At 34.6% G+C, this 16,249-nt stretch overlaps 1 protein-coding gene across 1 annotated transcript in view; it reads left to right on the plus strand.

The window, feature by feature from the left end:
- MMP16 (matrix metallopeptidase 16) overlaps window positions 1-16,249 on the plus strand; it is a 293,094-nt gene that overhangs the window by 265,515 nt on the left and 11,330 nt on the right. The window contains exons 8-9 of the mRNA XM_041769632.1: window positions 729-879; window positions 10,578-10,693. Of these exons, the coding sequence (XP_041625566.1) occupies window positions 729-879; window positions 10,578-10,693 (267 nt within the window). The remainder of the gene's footprint in view (window positions 1-728; window positions 880-10,577; window positions 10,694-16,249) is intronic.

The raw sequence follows: 16,249 nt of genomic DNA on the forward strand, positions 1-16,249 counted from the left end.
GAGAAATGTTTATAGATTATTTGAGAGGCATACCAAAGAGAGGAGTGGTGGGCCCAGTCTGTCAGAGGCATAGGCCATGAGGAAGTGTGTTGTCTGTAGATAATTTCAAAACAGCAATAAAACTAAAGTTTGTCTCCTTTTTAATATTGGCATGCTCCCACAATTCCCAACAGGATTAGGGTTAAATTCTCCTCCCCTTAGGTTACCATTCTTATTAAAGAGAGGGATAGTATAATCACTAAAAGAGGGCATAGGGTCAAAGGAGGATAACTTTGTAACACTAAAGGAACTTGTGAATGTTTATAATAATAGGAAAGGATCAGCCTAGAGGATGTGTTTCAATAGAGTAGAGGTTGTAATCAATAAAGCAATCTGAGAGTACACAGAATGCACAGAACACAGTCATGATTTAGCCTTAAAATAAAAATAGCGTGTCTGATTCCTAGAGGAAAAGTCCTGATTCTTGATTCACAATTGGTGTATTATGGCAAGTTGTAGATCTTTTTTATTTTTACATTAATTCAAAAATTCTGATTATATCATTAAATAGTTACCCATTTTATCCATTTTTGTAGATAATCTTTCAAAAATAACATCCGTGTTCCAAATGTGACTACTACTTATTATGAATTTCATGTAAAATAACTTTAAATGCATTGTATTCATAGATATGTTCTAATTTCTGATATTAAATTATTGTATTCTGCAACTGCACTTCTTTCATACAGGTAACAAATACTGGGTGTTTAAGGATACGACTCTTCAACCTGGTTATCCTCATGATTTGATTACTCTTGGAAGTGGAATCCCCCCGCATGGTATTGATTCAGCCATCTGGTGGGAAGACGTTGGGAAAACCTATTTCTTCAAGGGAGACAGGTCAGTACACCTTCCATGTGAAGAAAATAGTTAACTAATGTTCAGAAAAGTTGATATTTCTATTCTATAATAGACATGTACTATTGATTACGAATCTGTGTGGATATAAAGACAAGGATTAATGAAATCAAAAATATTTTTAAAGTCTTTCTAAATAGTATTCAAGATAAATCTTCCAATAATATTCCCAAATAATACGACCTTCTTATGAATGTTTATGTTCTTCCTCTTAGCCATAAGCTTAACATGCCTATAAATCTGTGTGACCAGGGTGCCTGTAATCTTGCAATGAATTTTCTTTTCATTTTAATTTAACTTTATTTTTAAAAGCACATTTCACACAGGCTTTTTTTTTTCTTTCATTTGAAAGTTAAATTTTTATACTCTGCACACTGTTCATTGTAAACATTCTCACACAATTTCGGTTGAGTATGAGTTCTTAAGAAGCTGATTATTTAGGTGTCAACGAACAGGTGTTCATGAACTAGGCAAACTGATCACTTAGCTTGAAGTGTAGTATCCCTTCCCTGCAACTTTCTTTCATTTCTTTTTTTTTAACTGTTTTTTGTTTGTTTGTTTTTTAAGATTTCATCTAGTTATTCATGAGAGACACAGAGAGAGAGAGAGACAGAGAGAGGCAGAGACACAGGCAGAGGGAGAAGCAGGCTCCATGCAGGGAGCCCGACATGGGACTTGATCCTGGGTCTCCAGGATCAGGCCCTGGGCCTAAAGTGGTGCTAAACCGCTGAGCCACCCAAACTGTCCCTTTCTTTCATTTCTAATCCTTTCCTTTTTTTTTTTTAATGGCATTAGTAAAAATTAAGTGAATTGTTAGTCTTAAAATTGTAGCATCTACTAGGCATACATGGCTTCCCCATGCACCTTTGATATAAATTACACATAAAATGTAACTTGAAGTCTATATTTTTTATTAATCTAAATAAATGTTAGGTAGAAAAAGTAATAGAGATGAAAAATGTTTAATTACACAATTACTAGCTAGGTCAAATGTGACACTCAATATAACTTTTATTAGTATGTAGAAGAACTTAAGTATGCATTTTACTGCATTTTATAGTGAATTAAAAATATACACACCTACACGTAAACAGAACAACAGGCTTTAATGCCCATCTAGCTAGTATTGAGTTTGCTTCATAATCTTGGCACAGTATAACCTTATAAAATGTCTCCAACTTTAGGAGAAAGATATGTAAGGAGATAAACCTTATTTTACAATTCGCAGTATTTAATTGCAAGTGATTTCAAACATTGAGCTTTATCATGAACAAAAGATTTGTATAATTTGTCTCCATGGATAAGAACTTTTCAATTTATTCTGTTGCTAGCTTTCTATATATTTGATTTGTATATACTTCTATGGCAAAATGTTTTAATGCACTATCAACAAACTGAGGTGCTAAATGTTTACCAAATCACAAACAAAAAAGGTCTATCAAACCAAAATTCTATTAAAGGAGAAGATGCTACTTACAGCTGGAAAAAGTATTTGGTTCTCAGCAAGCTATAAGTGTAATGGAGTAGGAAACAAGAATAAAGAAATTGAGGGCCACAGCATGGTGACCACTAATGAAAATAAATCTGCAGACTTAGGACATCTCTTTAAAATAACCTTGGGGCACCTGGGTGGCAGAGCGGTTGAGTGCCTGCCTTCAGCCCAGGGCATGATCCTGGAGACCCGGGATTGAGTCCCGTGTTGGGCTCCCTGCATGGAGCCTGCTTCTCCCTCTGCCGTGTCTCTGTCTCTCTCTCTTTGAATAAATTAATATTTAATTTATTAAATATCAATAAATTAAGGAATAAATAAATATTTAAATATTTTAAAAATAATAAAATAAAATAACAGCCTTGAAGGTAAGTTTAAGTTCCCAGCCATTTTAATTGCTTGAATGTACTCTTTCAGGACCAGGTTTAAGGAGTTCTTTGGGGGCTTGGGGGGGTTTTCTGTTTGTTAGGGTTGTTTTTTTTGTTTTGTTTTGTTTGAGAAAGGTATAGAAACAAAAGTCTTACAAAACACTTCTGCAGGACAGAACATGACGCTTAGCTTTCATGCAACAGTTTTCACAGGATTTCACAGATGGTGATAAAAACTGCCATTCTATTATCAGGTAGCCTATTTTTTTCACACATGGGGATATTACTTTTAAAATGTTTCCAATCGAAAAATTTAGCACTTCCTGAAAATTTTAAGTTTAGAAACTAAATGTGCACTTCCTCCAATCAGTGAAAGCAATGAAGGTTAGATAACAAATTCATACTAGAATAAAGGGAAATACTAGTAAATGGGAAGAGGAGTTTTAATACATTTGTTTCCTACTTGAGAAGCTACCTGCAAATACAACAAAATACATAGAAGAATACTTTATTTTAAGCTCTGCCTTAATAACTGGTTTTATAGGCTTAAAAATATGTAAAAGCAGCAGTCCAGTTAATTTCCATGTGTGTGATCTTATGTAAGATTTTATGAGTCATGGATGTTTTTTAAGCAGATTACCTCATATTCACATAATTCTATAATTCCAAAATCATAATTTGTCAATACACTCATTCTAGATTAAAAGTAGTTGGACAAGACATTAAATAAACTACCTGTCCGAAACGTATAAATGACAATTTGGTTGTCACATTTATAGACAAATTGAGTCTTTCTTCCTTACGTTGTGTATTTTTCATACTTATCAATTTTTTTATTTTTCTTTACTTTCTATGTCTAGTTTTGAGAGAAAACATTGCAAATTGTTTTGTCCTTACTTCTCCCTCTCCCCCCACTTCAATCTTTCTGCTTAAGAAGGGTGGTGAGGCGGGACGGCAGGGTGGGTGTTGATTAATAGGTTTCTATTTCTCTGAGGCTAAGAGCAGAAAGGGATTTTAGAGATCATCTATTCCAGGTGTGAAAAACTCAATTGCTTTAAAGCGTCAAGCAGATAATATACGTACTACTGGTACAGAAATAGTATGAAAGGCAGTGGTAGTGAGCTGGAAAGTACAAATACACTAGAAAAGCGCTCAGAACCAGAATCATTTACTTAATATGCTAGACAAACAAAACACAGCTTTTTCTTTTTTAGATTTTATTTATTTATTCATGAGAGGGGAGGGGCAGAGACAAGACGCTAAACTACTGAGCCACCCAGGGATCCCCCAAAGCACAGCTTTAAGTTAGATTTGGTCCAAGTGCTACCCTGTGTCAGCCCTGCATCTTGTTCACATCCTACCCAGTGTGTAGACACACTCAATTATATTCCACAGAAAATCATCCTACTCTAACCCAACTGTCCATCATGATAGTGTGAATATGAGATAACCTTTTCCAGTCTCAATACCTCTAATTCCTACTTCCTTAAGATGTCTATAGTAGTCCTGGCATAGCCTTCAATTCATTTATGCAAAAAAATATTTTGAGCACATGTGATGTGACATGTGCTAGAAAGGACCACGAGGCTTCTGCTCCAATGGCACTTAACTTCTATTAAAGGAGACAATAGTAAGCAGCAAACAAGTAAATGAGCCTGAAACTTTAACATTGAGAAATGCTACAAAGAAATAAAGCAAGGTGGTAATGTGATAGAGACTCATGGGTGGTTAGGAGGAGTTGGAAAATCAGTGTGGAAGTCAGAAAAGACCTCACTTATGAAGGGGACACTAGAGTGGAGACTTGAATGGGTGAAGTTTCAGCCACATGAAGCCATTTGGAACAATATGTGATAGGCAGATGACACAGTAGGACACAAGCAACAATATTGGAATGTTTAAATCAGTTAAAACTTTGTGGCTAGAGCCTAGCCAGTTAAGTGGTAAAGGAAGTCAAATAGGGACCAGATTATATGGGACCCTATAGACCACAGCAAAGATGTTGGATTTTATTTCCTGTACAATGGAAAGGCATTGGAGGATTTTCAACAGGAAAGTGATCTGATGCGTATTCACAAACATCCCTATGGCTTCCGTGTGAAGAATGGGCTCAGGAGTGGAAGCAAAGAGCGTAACTGGGAAGACTGCTGGAGTAGTACAGGGAAATACAGAGGTTGTAGTGGGATAGAACAAAAAGGGTAGTTACAGGATATATTTTGAATGTAATCAGAACAAGTCCTTATTATGGCTTAGATTTTAGAGGTGAGGACAAAAGCAAATTAAAGATAACTTCTAGGTTTTTCAAACCTGAAAAATTGCGTAGATGGTGCCATTTCCAGAAATAGGGCGGGCAAGGGGAAGGATATTGGGGAAGGGGGATTAAAAGTTTGAAATGTTCATATTTAGATTGAGATGTCTATTTTACACACCAACTGGAGGAATCAAGTAGGTACTTGGATATTTTGAGTTTGTTTCTCAGTGGAAAGTTCGCTCTGAGGTACACATTGGAGAACAATTGACATAAATTGCATTAAAAGCAGGGGACTACCTAAGTATAGAGACAGCTAAAGAAGAATAGTTGAAATGATGGCTCTTTAAGTAAATCTGTAAAGTCAGATAAAATTTTCCACCATTTCCCACTATTTTACATATAGCCTGGAACTCAGTTCTTCAGATTCCCACTTGCCCTTTTCTTAATACACTATAATTTGATGCTTGGATACATTTTGCATCCTCATAGCATTTAACTCTAAAATGCTATGTTTCTAAATCATCTCTCAGCATCTTCTCACAAATATATACAGGGCTCTGTTGCCATACTTCATTCTAAGCTTAACTTTTAAGAATTTTAAGATATTTTCAAAGAAAGACAAAATTTAGATCCACTTTGGTTTTTACCATTATTACCACTAATAGTCAAACAGAAAAACATGTTTATTTCTTCCAGCTTAACTTGTGTGTTTATGAAGTAATTAATATATGAATTTTTATTTTTTTTTATTTTTTTTATTTTTTTTTATTTATTTATGATAGTCACAGAGAGAGAGAAAGAGAGAGGCAGAGACACAGGCAGAGGGAGAAGCAGGCTCCATGCACCGGGAGCCCGATGTGGGACTCGATCCCGGGTCTCCAGGATCGCGCCCTGGGCCAAAGGCAGGTGCCAAACCGCTGCGCCACCCAGGATCCCCAATATATGAATTTTTAAAATCATCCAACACAGTAGATTAATATTTCCAATTCTGATGCGTGTTTAAGAATTATCAGTGTTCTCTTGGAATCTCAAGTTCCAGAAACTTGTTTCTGAAAAGTGGGATTTTGAGTAACTATTTGGATATGAAAAAAAGAAGTGGTCCTATATTTTGTGTAACTTAAGCAAGTAGTCTGTAGTACAGAAATGAGACAAAGTAGGATGAAGAAATGGGTGGGTCACATGAAATAACCCTTGGAGCCACTCTTTGTTCAGTTTGAATTCAGTATCTAGCATATTGCTAGTATGGCATTCTATAATTTTCTGTACCATTTTTTTTTCTTAGCAGAGAAAGCATTTCTTGGCAGAGAAAACTTTTAACAAAATGTTGTATACCATTACATGGACAGTTTTTGTCTTTTATGGATATGACCCATGATCAAAGTAAAAAAAATGATAAATAAATCTCATTTCCAATTATAATTTATTTTGAAGCATTGATTCACAATACTTTTCTCAAAGAATCAGCAATTTAAAGTCATAATTCTACAGTAGAGATAATGGATATATCAGAAGAAAAAGAACTGTAAGTTTCACTTATAATAGCTTTTATCATTTGCCCACCCTCCTGCCAAAATTCCAGTTTTTTTTTTCCTATAATATCTAAGTTGTAAACCACCCCCCCCCAATGGTTCATTTACACAGGCTTCATCTGAATATGTTAATATGCTTTTCAGTGAACCCATAAGCTTATTTTTCAGGGATGAAAAAAAATCAGTGGGATGAGCTTTTTGTTTATGTTGAAATATGTTCAAAAATGTTGAAAGTTAAAATGCAAACCTGTATTTATGCATAATCCTCAGCACCTCTTCTAAGGCAGCTCTGAATATAGTTAGATGATTCTAATCACATACAAGTTTACTGGGTATTTATCAAAGCTGTCACTTTATATACTTTTTACAACAGATAACCTAAGGGTCCAAGCCCATGCTGGGTGTTTAAAAAAGATTGTGAAATGATCCCAAATTATAGTTTTGCATTATCTGCTAGTGATGAAAGGGTAAAATTCATACCAGAATTGTGTTCCTACAAGAGTGTAAGTAAATTCACATTCCATTAATATTTTCTGGAAATGTGATCTCTGTGAATCTTTGGTGCCTGGTTCAAGAAAAGTCTTGGTGGGTCAGTGGGTCTGTGAGTGAACAGAAGGAGAAAAGAAGGAAAATGATACTCAAGCAGTGTATCTTAAGAGTTAGCACTGAGGGTAAGAATGCTCTGCCAAGGGAAACAATAACAGTCATATGCTAACCTATGAATCCAGCAGCATTAGTCTCAACTCTGCAATATTTCAAAAGAGTAAACAAAACTAAATCATTATCTTTTAATGCTCTAGCATTGACTGAGTTGAATAAACATAAATACTTAATCTATGCTAAGGACATCATAAAAAACACTGCAATATTCAATATAAAAGATTTTTGAGGGACTTAAATGAAATGAAATAAAACCATGTTTGTGTATAAATTTACTTTATAGCTTCAAAAACCTACACAAATTACTGGTATTGTTATAAGAACATTGTTACAACTACCTCTCAGAGAACAAACCTGGTTCCTAAGTATGTAATTAATACTTTCTTAAATCACCTACAGGGTGTGATCCCGTTATCCCCAGAATTTTTAGTTGTTCCAAACTTCTGACTAAGCAGTATTTCAAAACTTACTCTAAGTTATAGTTTATATCTAAAAATGACATCTATTGTAAAATACGTCATTATTTGATCTATCATGGAGGGTAAAAACCCTACCAAGTAAACTTTGATACAGTATCTACTGTAAAGTGCATTCTAATTTTAGCCAGGTAAAATGTTTAAAAAAAAGTGTTTCTTAGAATCCAAAAATAAGTCATTTGGCTAATTCTCCCCAAGACATTTTCTTTTTGGTCAAGTGCAGGAACCAGTTGATGTATATGACTATTGTAAACTCCACTGAAATATTTACTTGAGAGAAGGTATCTTGAAATTTTGAGTGCAATTTCATCAACCACATTAACCATTCTGCATTCATCACAGCATGTTCTGTGACAAATACCTGTAAGAGGTGTTTCCCTTTTTGTATAAAATCTGCCTTGTGGCTCACTTATTGGAATACTGCCTGAAACGGTCTTTTTCTCATTTCCAAGTAAACATTGAAAATGGAAGAGTTGCTAGTATTCCAGATGTTACCTGAGTGGATGTTTCTAGGGAATTATAGCAAAACCTTATGTACAAAACCCCACGACTCTGTAGATAAAGAATCTTCCATAGGCCTCGAATAAGAAACTATCCAGAAAGGACCAGAAAAACCTTATTTTTTTTCCGTTTTCAGCCAAAGTGCCTAATCCTGAGATAATGCATTAAGTACATCACTTCCCAAACTTGTCTTGTGTTGGTAAAACACTAGCTTTAGTAGGTGATAAGAGATGTTTAGTGGGAAAAAATGACAAAAGGTTGTCAAATAAATTTAAATTTGGAAAACATATTTGGTGTGCATAGAGGAAGGAGTGAGGACTTTTAAAATCAGATAGAACTGGTTATAAGTTTAACCCTCATTGTCCTCTTAGAATTCTCCTCTCTTAAAAGGGGACAGTGATGGCTATCTCATGGGTTTATTGTGATTAAATGAGATACTGCATAGAGCATATGCCTGCCTTAAAGTATGCAATGTACTGTGAACTGTCAATGTTTCACCCCAATTTTGTCATTCCTTTTGAACATTCAAGACATAAACTCGCTTGACTCCTAGAACATCTTAAACAAAACTGAGTGATCCAAAGTAGGGCTGGTTGCAGTTTATTCTTTGGATGTCTAGCAGGTCTGTGAAATTGACTCATGGCCCACCCTGTGAAGGCATGGGGATCTCAGAGTTCTGACTCTCAGCGGCGAGCTTTCCTTTGATCTAGTTTCCTCATCTCTACCCTGAGCACTCTAGTCAAGGCCTGCCTTAAGTCTACACTCCTATAGCCAATTGCCTCATCAACAGTTCTTCACCTTGATGTCTTGCAGATATCTGAATTTAACATATCTAAAACCAAACTCATAATTCTTCAGACAAACCCAACTTACCTGCCCCCATTTCCTTATCTTACTGAATGGCAACATGATTCTTCCACATGTTCAGGCCCCAAATTCCTGAGTTATGCCCAACTCCCTTCTCTTGGACCCTGGATTCCATCCATGAGCATGAGTAAGCTCTTCGGGATTTCCTTTCAAAAGATAGCCCAACCCCTTGAATTATCCTCAACCCTGTAGTTTACATTCTATTCCAAGGTTTATTGCAGTGACATCCTGACTGGTATCCCTGCTTCTGTTTTACCTCTTTAAGTCTATTTAACTCACAGCAACCAGTGTGTTCCATTCAAACATCGGCCATATCTTGAAGCTCCCTGCTCAAAATCTGTGTTGGCCTCACATATTCCTTAGTGGAAAATCAGAGACTTTGCTATCATAATAAAGGTCTTTCTAATCTTAGATTCTGGTTCCCACTCTGACCTTTATTTCCATTTGTTGACTCAATCCTAGTCACCCTAGCCTCCTTGTGGACGCTTAAGTACTCCAGATTTGTGCTTGCCACTGTAACTTTCATTAACTAGTTCCTGTCCCTGGAATAGATTTCTCCAAAAACTGTGTATGTTGGACCTCACTTATTTCTGCTTGAATGTCTGATAAAGAAAGGACTTCTATGGGGCCACCTGGGTGGCTCAGCGGTTGAGCATCTCCCTTTGGTACAGGGTGTAAACTTGGAGGCCCAGGATCAAGTCCCACATCGGGCTTCCTGCATGGAGCCTGCTTCTCTCTCTGCCTGTGTTTCTGCCTCTCTCTCTCTGTGTGTCTCTCATGAATAAATAAATAAAATATTTTAAAAACACAAGAAAGGACCTTTATGTTTAGTATTTAAAATTGCTTCCCCCAATAAATAAATAAATAAATAAATAAATAAATAAATAAATAAATAAATATTGCTTCTCTATACTCCTAGCTAACTTTATCCGCTTATTTTCTTAAACTTACCACCTCCTATCACAGTATGTATTTGTTAATAAGTTGTTTTATTGCCTAGAACCTGTACATATCCTAGAATGTAACACTGATGAGAGCTGGAGCCTGTTTTGTTCAAAGTTACATCTCTAACATCTACAATATGCCAGAAACATAAGAATAGATACTCAGTAAATATTTCTTAAATGAATAAATGAATGAATGAAGATTCTGCTAAAGATGATTCCAAAAAAACAAAAGTGTTCTGCTTCCTAATAAGAAAGATTTATAAACAATCATGAAAACCACTTATTTATCCATAAGTTAGTGATATCTTTTTGAATTGTATATATATTTAGCAAGCACAATTTTTTAGCTAGAATTTTAAATTAATTTTGGCAGACTGAATATACAGTAACAATATATGCTTTTAACATAGCAAGAAAGGAAATAAAACGAATGCTGTTGGTGTCCACTGTCTTTCTGATGTATTTAATAAGTTCTGTAAGTCATTAACAGCATACAGTAAGGATTTAATGAATGTTAGCTGTTACTGTGTACACATAATTTCCTTCCCTACGCATGTGTTTTGTTTTTGTTGTTTTTGTTTATTGTTCTTTTCAGGTATTGGAGATACAGTGAAGAAATGAAGACCATGGATCCTGGCTATCCCAAACCAATCACAGTCTGGAAAGGTATCCCTGAATCTCCTCAAGGAGCCTTTGTGCACAAAGAAAATGGTATGTAGCATGTGCATTATATATTTCATGAGTTTACTAAGTATTTCAATAATGCATTCTAATTTTTCATTATGTTAAATCATTAGAAAGTACCATGCTAGGGCTATAAAATATTATATTTACATGAACTTTCCATCCTAGATTTATGTTTAATATTATGCTCCAGGTGTTTTTTAACCTCAGCTTATTTTAGTTTATGAGAAAAAAAATAAAGGCAATTTTTAAAATGGAGGGTGTGGCTACCTTCAAAGTAACATCACCTATTTTTCTATTAAAATTCCTATAAAGTTAGTAACAGACATATATAGGACAGGAACTGGTCAAAAGGAAGGTATGTTGTTAAGTGTGGGCTGAGACACAGACACCTGGCAGTTGTGCATGTTGAAGATTTTAATTTTTCATGCACACCTTTACTTAGAGTGTCAGCAAGCAGGGAAGATGCCAACTCCATACAACCAGGCTAAGCGACTGTATGATTGCTTAATAACAAGAAGCAGAGCAGAGAGCTGCCCACATTCCTTGTTCTCTATCTCAGGATTTGAGTTTCAGCCAAATCCTAAGAGGAAAGTTAGCCACGCAACAGAAAATTCCTACACTCCTATCTGTTGGCATACATAAAATCTCAACATTTCTCTGTTCATTCAGAAATCAGTGAGTAGGAATAAACCATAATGATAATTCAAAATATGACTTATATATAATATTCCAGAACAAAGGAAAGAAAAATCATTCTGAAATATGTAGAAAAAATGCACCCACCAAATGATTTATAATAGGAACTGTAAGAAAATGATATACCAAAAAAAAGAAAATGATAAACCATGCGGGTCCCCAATAGCATGAAAAGTCTATAACATATATGCAACAAGAACAAAATAAACATCACTTACAACAACAAAATTAAACATGTCAGGAGAGGAAAGAACAGAAAAGTTAACTGAAGAAATGGGAGGAAAATGAAAAATCCACACCACTACTGAAGACTGCAATTAATGACCATTATTGCCAGAGTTTAAGGTAAACTCTACACTGAGTGTAAATCTGAAGGAACTGACTCAGGATCGATAAACACCAATCAGAAAAGTCAAAGTACACAAACTGTATTTTGACACTTGTTATATGAAGTGATGTACTACATTCTGTATGATAGTGCCCCACAAGTAATATGCCATAGGCAGAGGCAGAGTCACAAAGACCCTTGGAGCCCTGATCATATAGCACTTGCTGAGAATTTCAGATTTTGTGTATATTCTATTGGTTCAGAAAATTAAAGGACCAAGTTAAGATACAGAGCCTGTATGTGATGAAAGCAGAAGTCCATAGAAGAGGACAGATAGAGATGAAAACCTATCTGCCAAATGGATATCAATAAGAAAATAAAGGAAGGAAAAGTGCGGTCACGTGGGAGGCAATAAGTCAGACCAAAATAAGGCCCTGAACTCAAACTATGAAGATGAGGAATAAAAGGACAAAGAAATGAAAAAACTGTGAAAAATGATCACATGGAGGCAGGAAATTGCGATCGCCCCTATGAACTGTAGGTGTTACCAAGGAAGAAACTAGAGGGAGAGGAGATTTCTTGGAAGTTAGAATAAATGTGTTTATTGAAGCGCAGATAAAACCAGCTCTTGCTAATATTTTCGTAAGTCTTACCGCTGCTCTAGACTGTCTTCAATAAAAGTTATCACATACAAAATGTTGTATACCATACAAAAATATTGCACAGAAAATTCAACCAGGATCTTATTAGTTATTAATTCAACAAACTTGGGTAACAATTTCTCATTTGTCTTTAGTTTATTAATTGTTAAATAATTAAAAATTATTTATTAATTTCACATTTTTTTTCATTTCTTTGTCCTTTTGATCCCCATCTGCATAGTTTGAGTTTGGGACCCTATTTTGATCTGATTTATTGCCTCTGGTGTGACTGCACTGTTACTTCTTCCATTTTTTTATTGATATCCTTTTGACAGGTATCTTTACATCTCTGTCCTCTTCTATGGATTTAATTTGTGTTTATTTCATCAATTTTCTAAACTGAGTTTATCTTTTAAGATAAAAACAGCTTTTAAAATAAGTAATAAGTTGTTTCAAAAGATTTAAAAAATACACATAATCATACTTCTTTACCACATTAATTTTCATTTTCCCTGTTTTCCATCTATAAGGCCACTGATATCTGAGATTTGATTCAGATTCTCTGGGAATAAATCATAATTATATAAAAATAACAAAAAAAACCTTCTTGCTGCCCCGTGCCCCATGATTTTTCATACTCTTTTCCATCTGAATATTTAATAATAGTCATACAGTATGTATCAGTCAAGTTGTACTGAGAAGCATATTCTGAACTGAATTAACTCTTTCATAAATGGTTTCTGGATAAGTATGAAGCAACACATCTAGCTTTTTAAATTCTAATATGTAATTATATCCTTTTTATATTAATACAATTAACAAAATACTATTGATTTTCACCAATTTTGTGTGTTGTATAAACCAGGACTGAGACTGCCAAGATCATAATTCCATGAGCGTTTCCCCCACGATCATCTCACCTCAAGAGTCAATTTTCATAAGGGAAAAAAAGCAACAACAGTTTATTATATTCAGAACTTCATGGTTTCTTTTCACATAGCAAAACTAACTTTGTAAAATACTGACAAATAAAGCATTTGGGAGGAAATCAATGCTTACAAATGACTAAAAACTACAGATGAAACTTTGATGTATCTATTTTTTTCTGGACTTTTACTGATCTGGCCTCCTTCTTTGATATCCTTCAACACTGAGCTCACTTTTCATCTTTCAGAATATCCTCCTTGATTATCCTTTTGTGGTTATCCTATCCCTTGCACTCAGATCTCATATTACAATGATCATTTTATATGCTCATTATCCCCTCTTTGAAGGAGCCACAGACTAAACATACAATAAATATTAGTCATATGAATTAATTTTATCCCTCCCATTATTCCAAAAATTCCCTTCCTGGAAGAGAGATGTCATCTGTCTGAAACCCTTGTTCTGTACAATAGCAATATCAAAGATTCTGGAAGGCTTTGGTCTATCAACAGCAAATTCTCCACTTTTTATTACCTACAAATTTCATGCTTGTTGCTTTTTATGTTAAATTCATACTTTACACAGATTCTTCCCTTAGGTTTGTGTATGAAAGATAACAAGTTCAAATTATTAAGTAAACATATTTATAGTTATATTTTGACTCAAAGTAATTCCCAAAAGTCTGTGCACATTAAATTTGATAGTCATAAAGCTAGAGATGATAAAACACTGAATATTTTCTCCGGTCTATCCTTCCATCAGTGTAGGAATTTCTTCCTTGGAACCTTCTCCTAGTGGTAATCTTAAGCAAAAGTCCACAAATTCAGAAACCCAGTTACAGATTTTTGAAGGATATTTTTCATATTAAGGTGGAATATGCCTCCGTATATACTTACTGATATTAATTCTCCCATTTTTACCAATGAAATATGAATACTTGCTGCCATTTATTGAATGCCTATCATGTATCGGATATATGAATTCATTATCCAATTTACTTGTCCAACATAAATACCCTTTGATGGCCTTTGTTATGATTTATAAAGGAGGAAACTGGTATCAGTTAAAGTAACTTATTCATAATCATAGAAAAGGTAAAATTATATATTTGAAGCTTGAAACTAGAACATTCTGTACTAGATGCTATAATGCATTTTCTCCAAAGAGGAAAAGTTAACACCTTTCTCTATAGTATATATTCATTGACGTAACTGATTATCTGTCGTGTCTGGTTAAATTTTTCATCTTGTTGTACTAGACAAGTATTCTTTCTCAGAACATGGCTTCCTGAGTCATCATCCTCCTGATTTTCACCGATAACCATCTTAATTTAACAGTTTTTTCATTTTCCTCTTTACTTTTAGTCCTTAAAAATACAACAGTCTAAATGAGATTTGACTCATGCAGAGTATAGTGGAATGATTTCTTCTTAGCATTCCTTAGTTGACCATGTTTTAGGGTTCAGTGAGTTTGCAACCCATACTAAAGTTGTAATAAAGAATTGCTGCAGTCCCTCTCCTTCAAATTGTTTCTGTGTTAATTGCTCTCAAGCCATATCATGCAGGTATTCTATATTTCCTCATTAGAAAAATGCAATTTTAAGGCAAATACAAGATTCTACTTTTCAAACTGTTGCCTTTCATTTTGCTGAGTGCTGTTAAAATTGTCTTGACTACGTTAGCCTATTAAAATAGTTTGACTCTTCTATTGATTTGCTCTAGTCCCTCTAGTCCCTCCTCCCCATCCTCACTCTCTGTTAAAATATACAAGTATGATTCAAACATGTATTTCCAGAAGAGTCGGTTTATTCATTTATTATATTAAACACTAATTAACTTCTTACTAATAAACATATAAAAGTGGAAGACAGAGAACACATAGACACTGTCATCCAGGAACATCTACTGAGTTAGAACAAGACAATGATGGTGGACGGTGTCTTACTACATTTTAGGACTAAGCAATAGAAAAGTCACCAGTAAAATCTGGTCACATGTGGGAGGAAAAAAAAGTCATCACATAATACATTGCAACCTCACTGAATTCTTTCCCAGGATTTCTCAAAAAATAATAATTCAGGCAAGAATTTATCTGAAGTTGCTATTCTTTATAAGCATAACATCTACAAGAGTATAACATCAAAGCTACTCTTAAAAAGGAAGAAAAAATGAGTACATAAACATTTCTTTAACCAACTGCTATTTCTTAAGTTGGGGATGGAAACAGACTTACATTATCAAATGAGATGAATATTGTGGGATCAAGGTTTAACAGATTTCTATTACCAAGATCGCAGGTCACTTCTTTTCAAATACTTTCATTATTTAACTTCTACTGACTAGACTTGTTAACAAGTATATTCAGTAAACTACAGTTCTACTCCTGTATACGGAGTGTGCTACTATAAAATTTGGCCTGCATAAATACGAAAATGGAAACTTATGAACTTTTGTATGGAACCTGGTAGATTCACAGTAATTAGCTTTGACTAAAAATTAAAGATGAGGACACTTCCAGCTGTTGGTTTCCAGTTTATAAATATAAGAAGTACATTCACCTGTTTTGAAGGTCTGTTTAATTCTAAATCAATGCCATTATTCAACTGCGATTGTCTAATGTACTGTTATTTGGCAAGTCCTCAACATTTCTTCATCCAAGCTTGTTGAGTAATTACATTGGATTTCATTAGCGTGATCAAATACCAGCTCCCTGCTGAAATATCTGAATCTACATACACCTGTTTTCACTTGGCATGTTACTCTGATTGCAGAACTGCCCTTGGAAACTAAAAGCAACAGCAGATTTTTATGGCATTGAACAGAATGATTTCCTAAATGGATTGACCTGAAGTGATTGGTCTATCCTAGATGAAATTTTTTGAAAGGTGTCAGAGTTTTTTGTTGCATGGGTTTTACCTGTCACAACCTGTGATGTTTAATCAAGAAGCAATTGTTAAAGGACAGGAGATCTCTAAAGGACATAGTTTTA

The sequence above is a fragment of the Vulpes lagopus genome, chromosome 9 (genome assembly GCF_018345385.1).
Source record: "Vulpes lagopus strain Blue_001 chromosome 9, ASM1834538v1, whole genome shotgun sequence".
Classification (NCBI taxonomy): Eukaryota; Metazoa; Chordata; class Mammalia; order Carnivora; family Canidae; genus Vulpes; species Vulpes lagopus.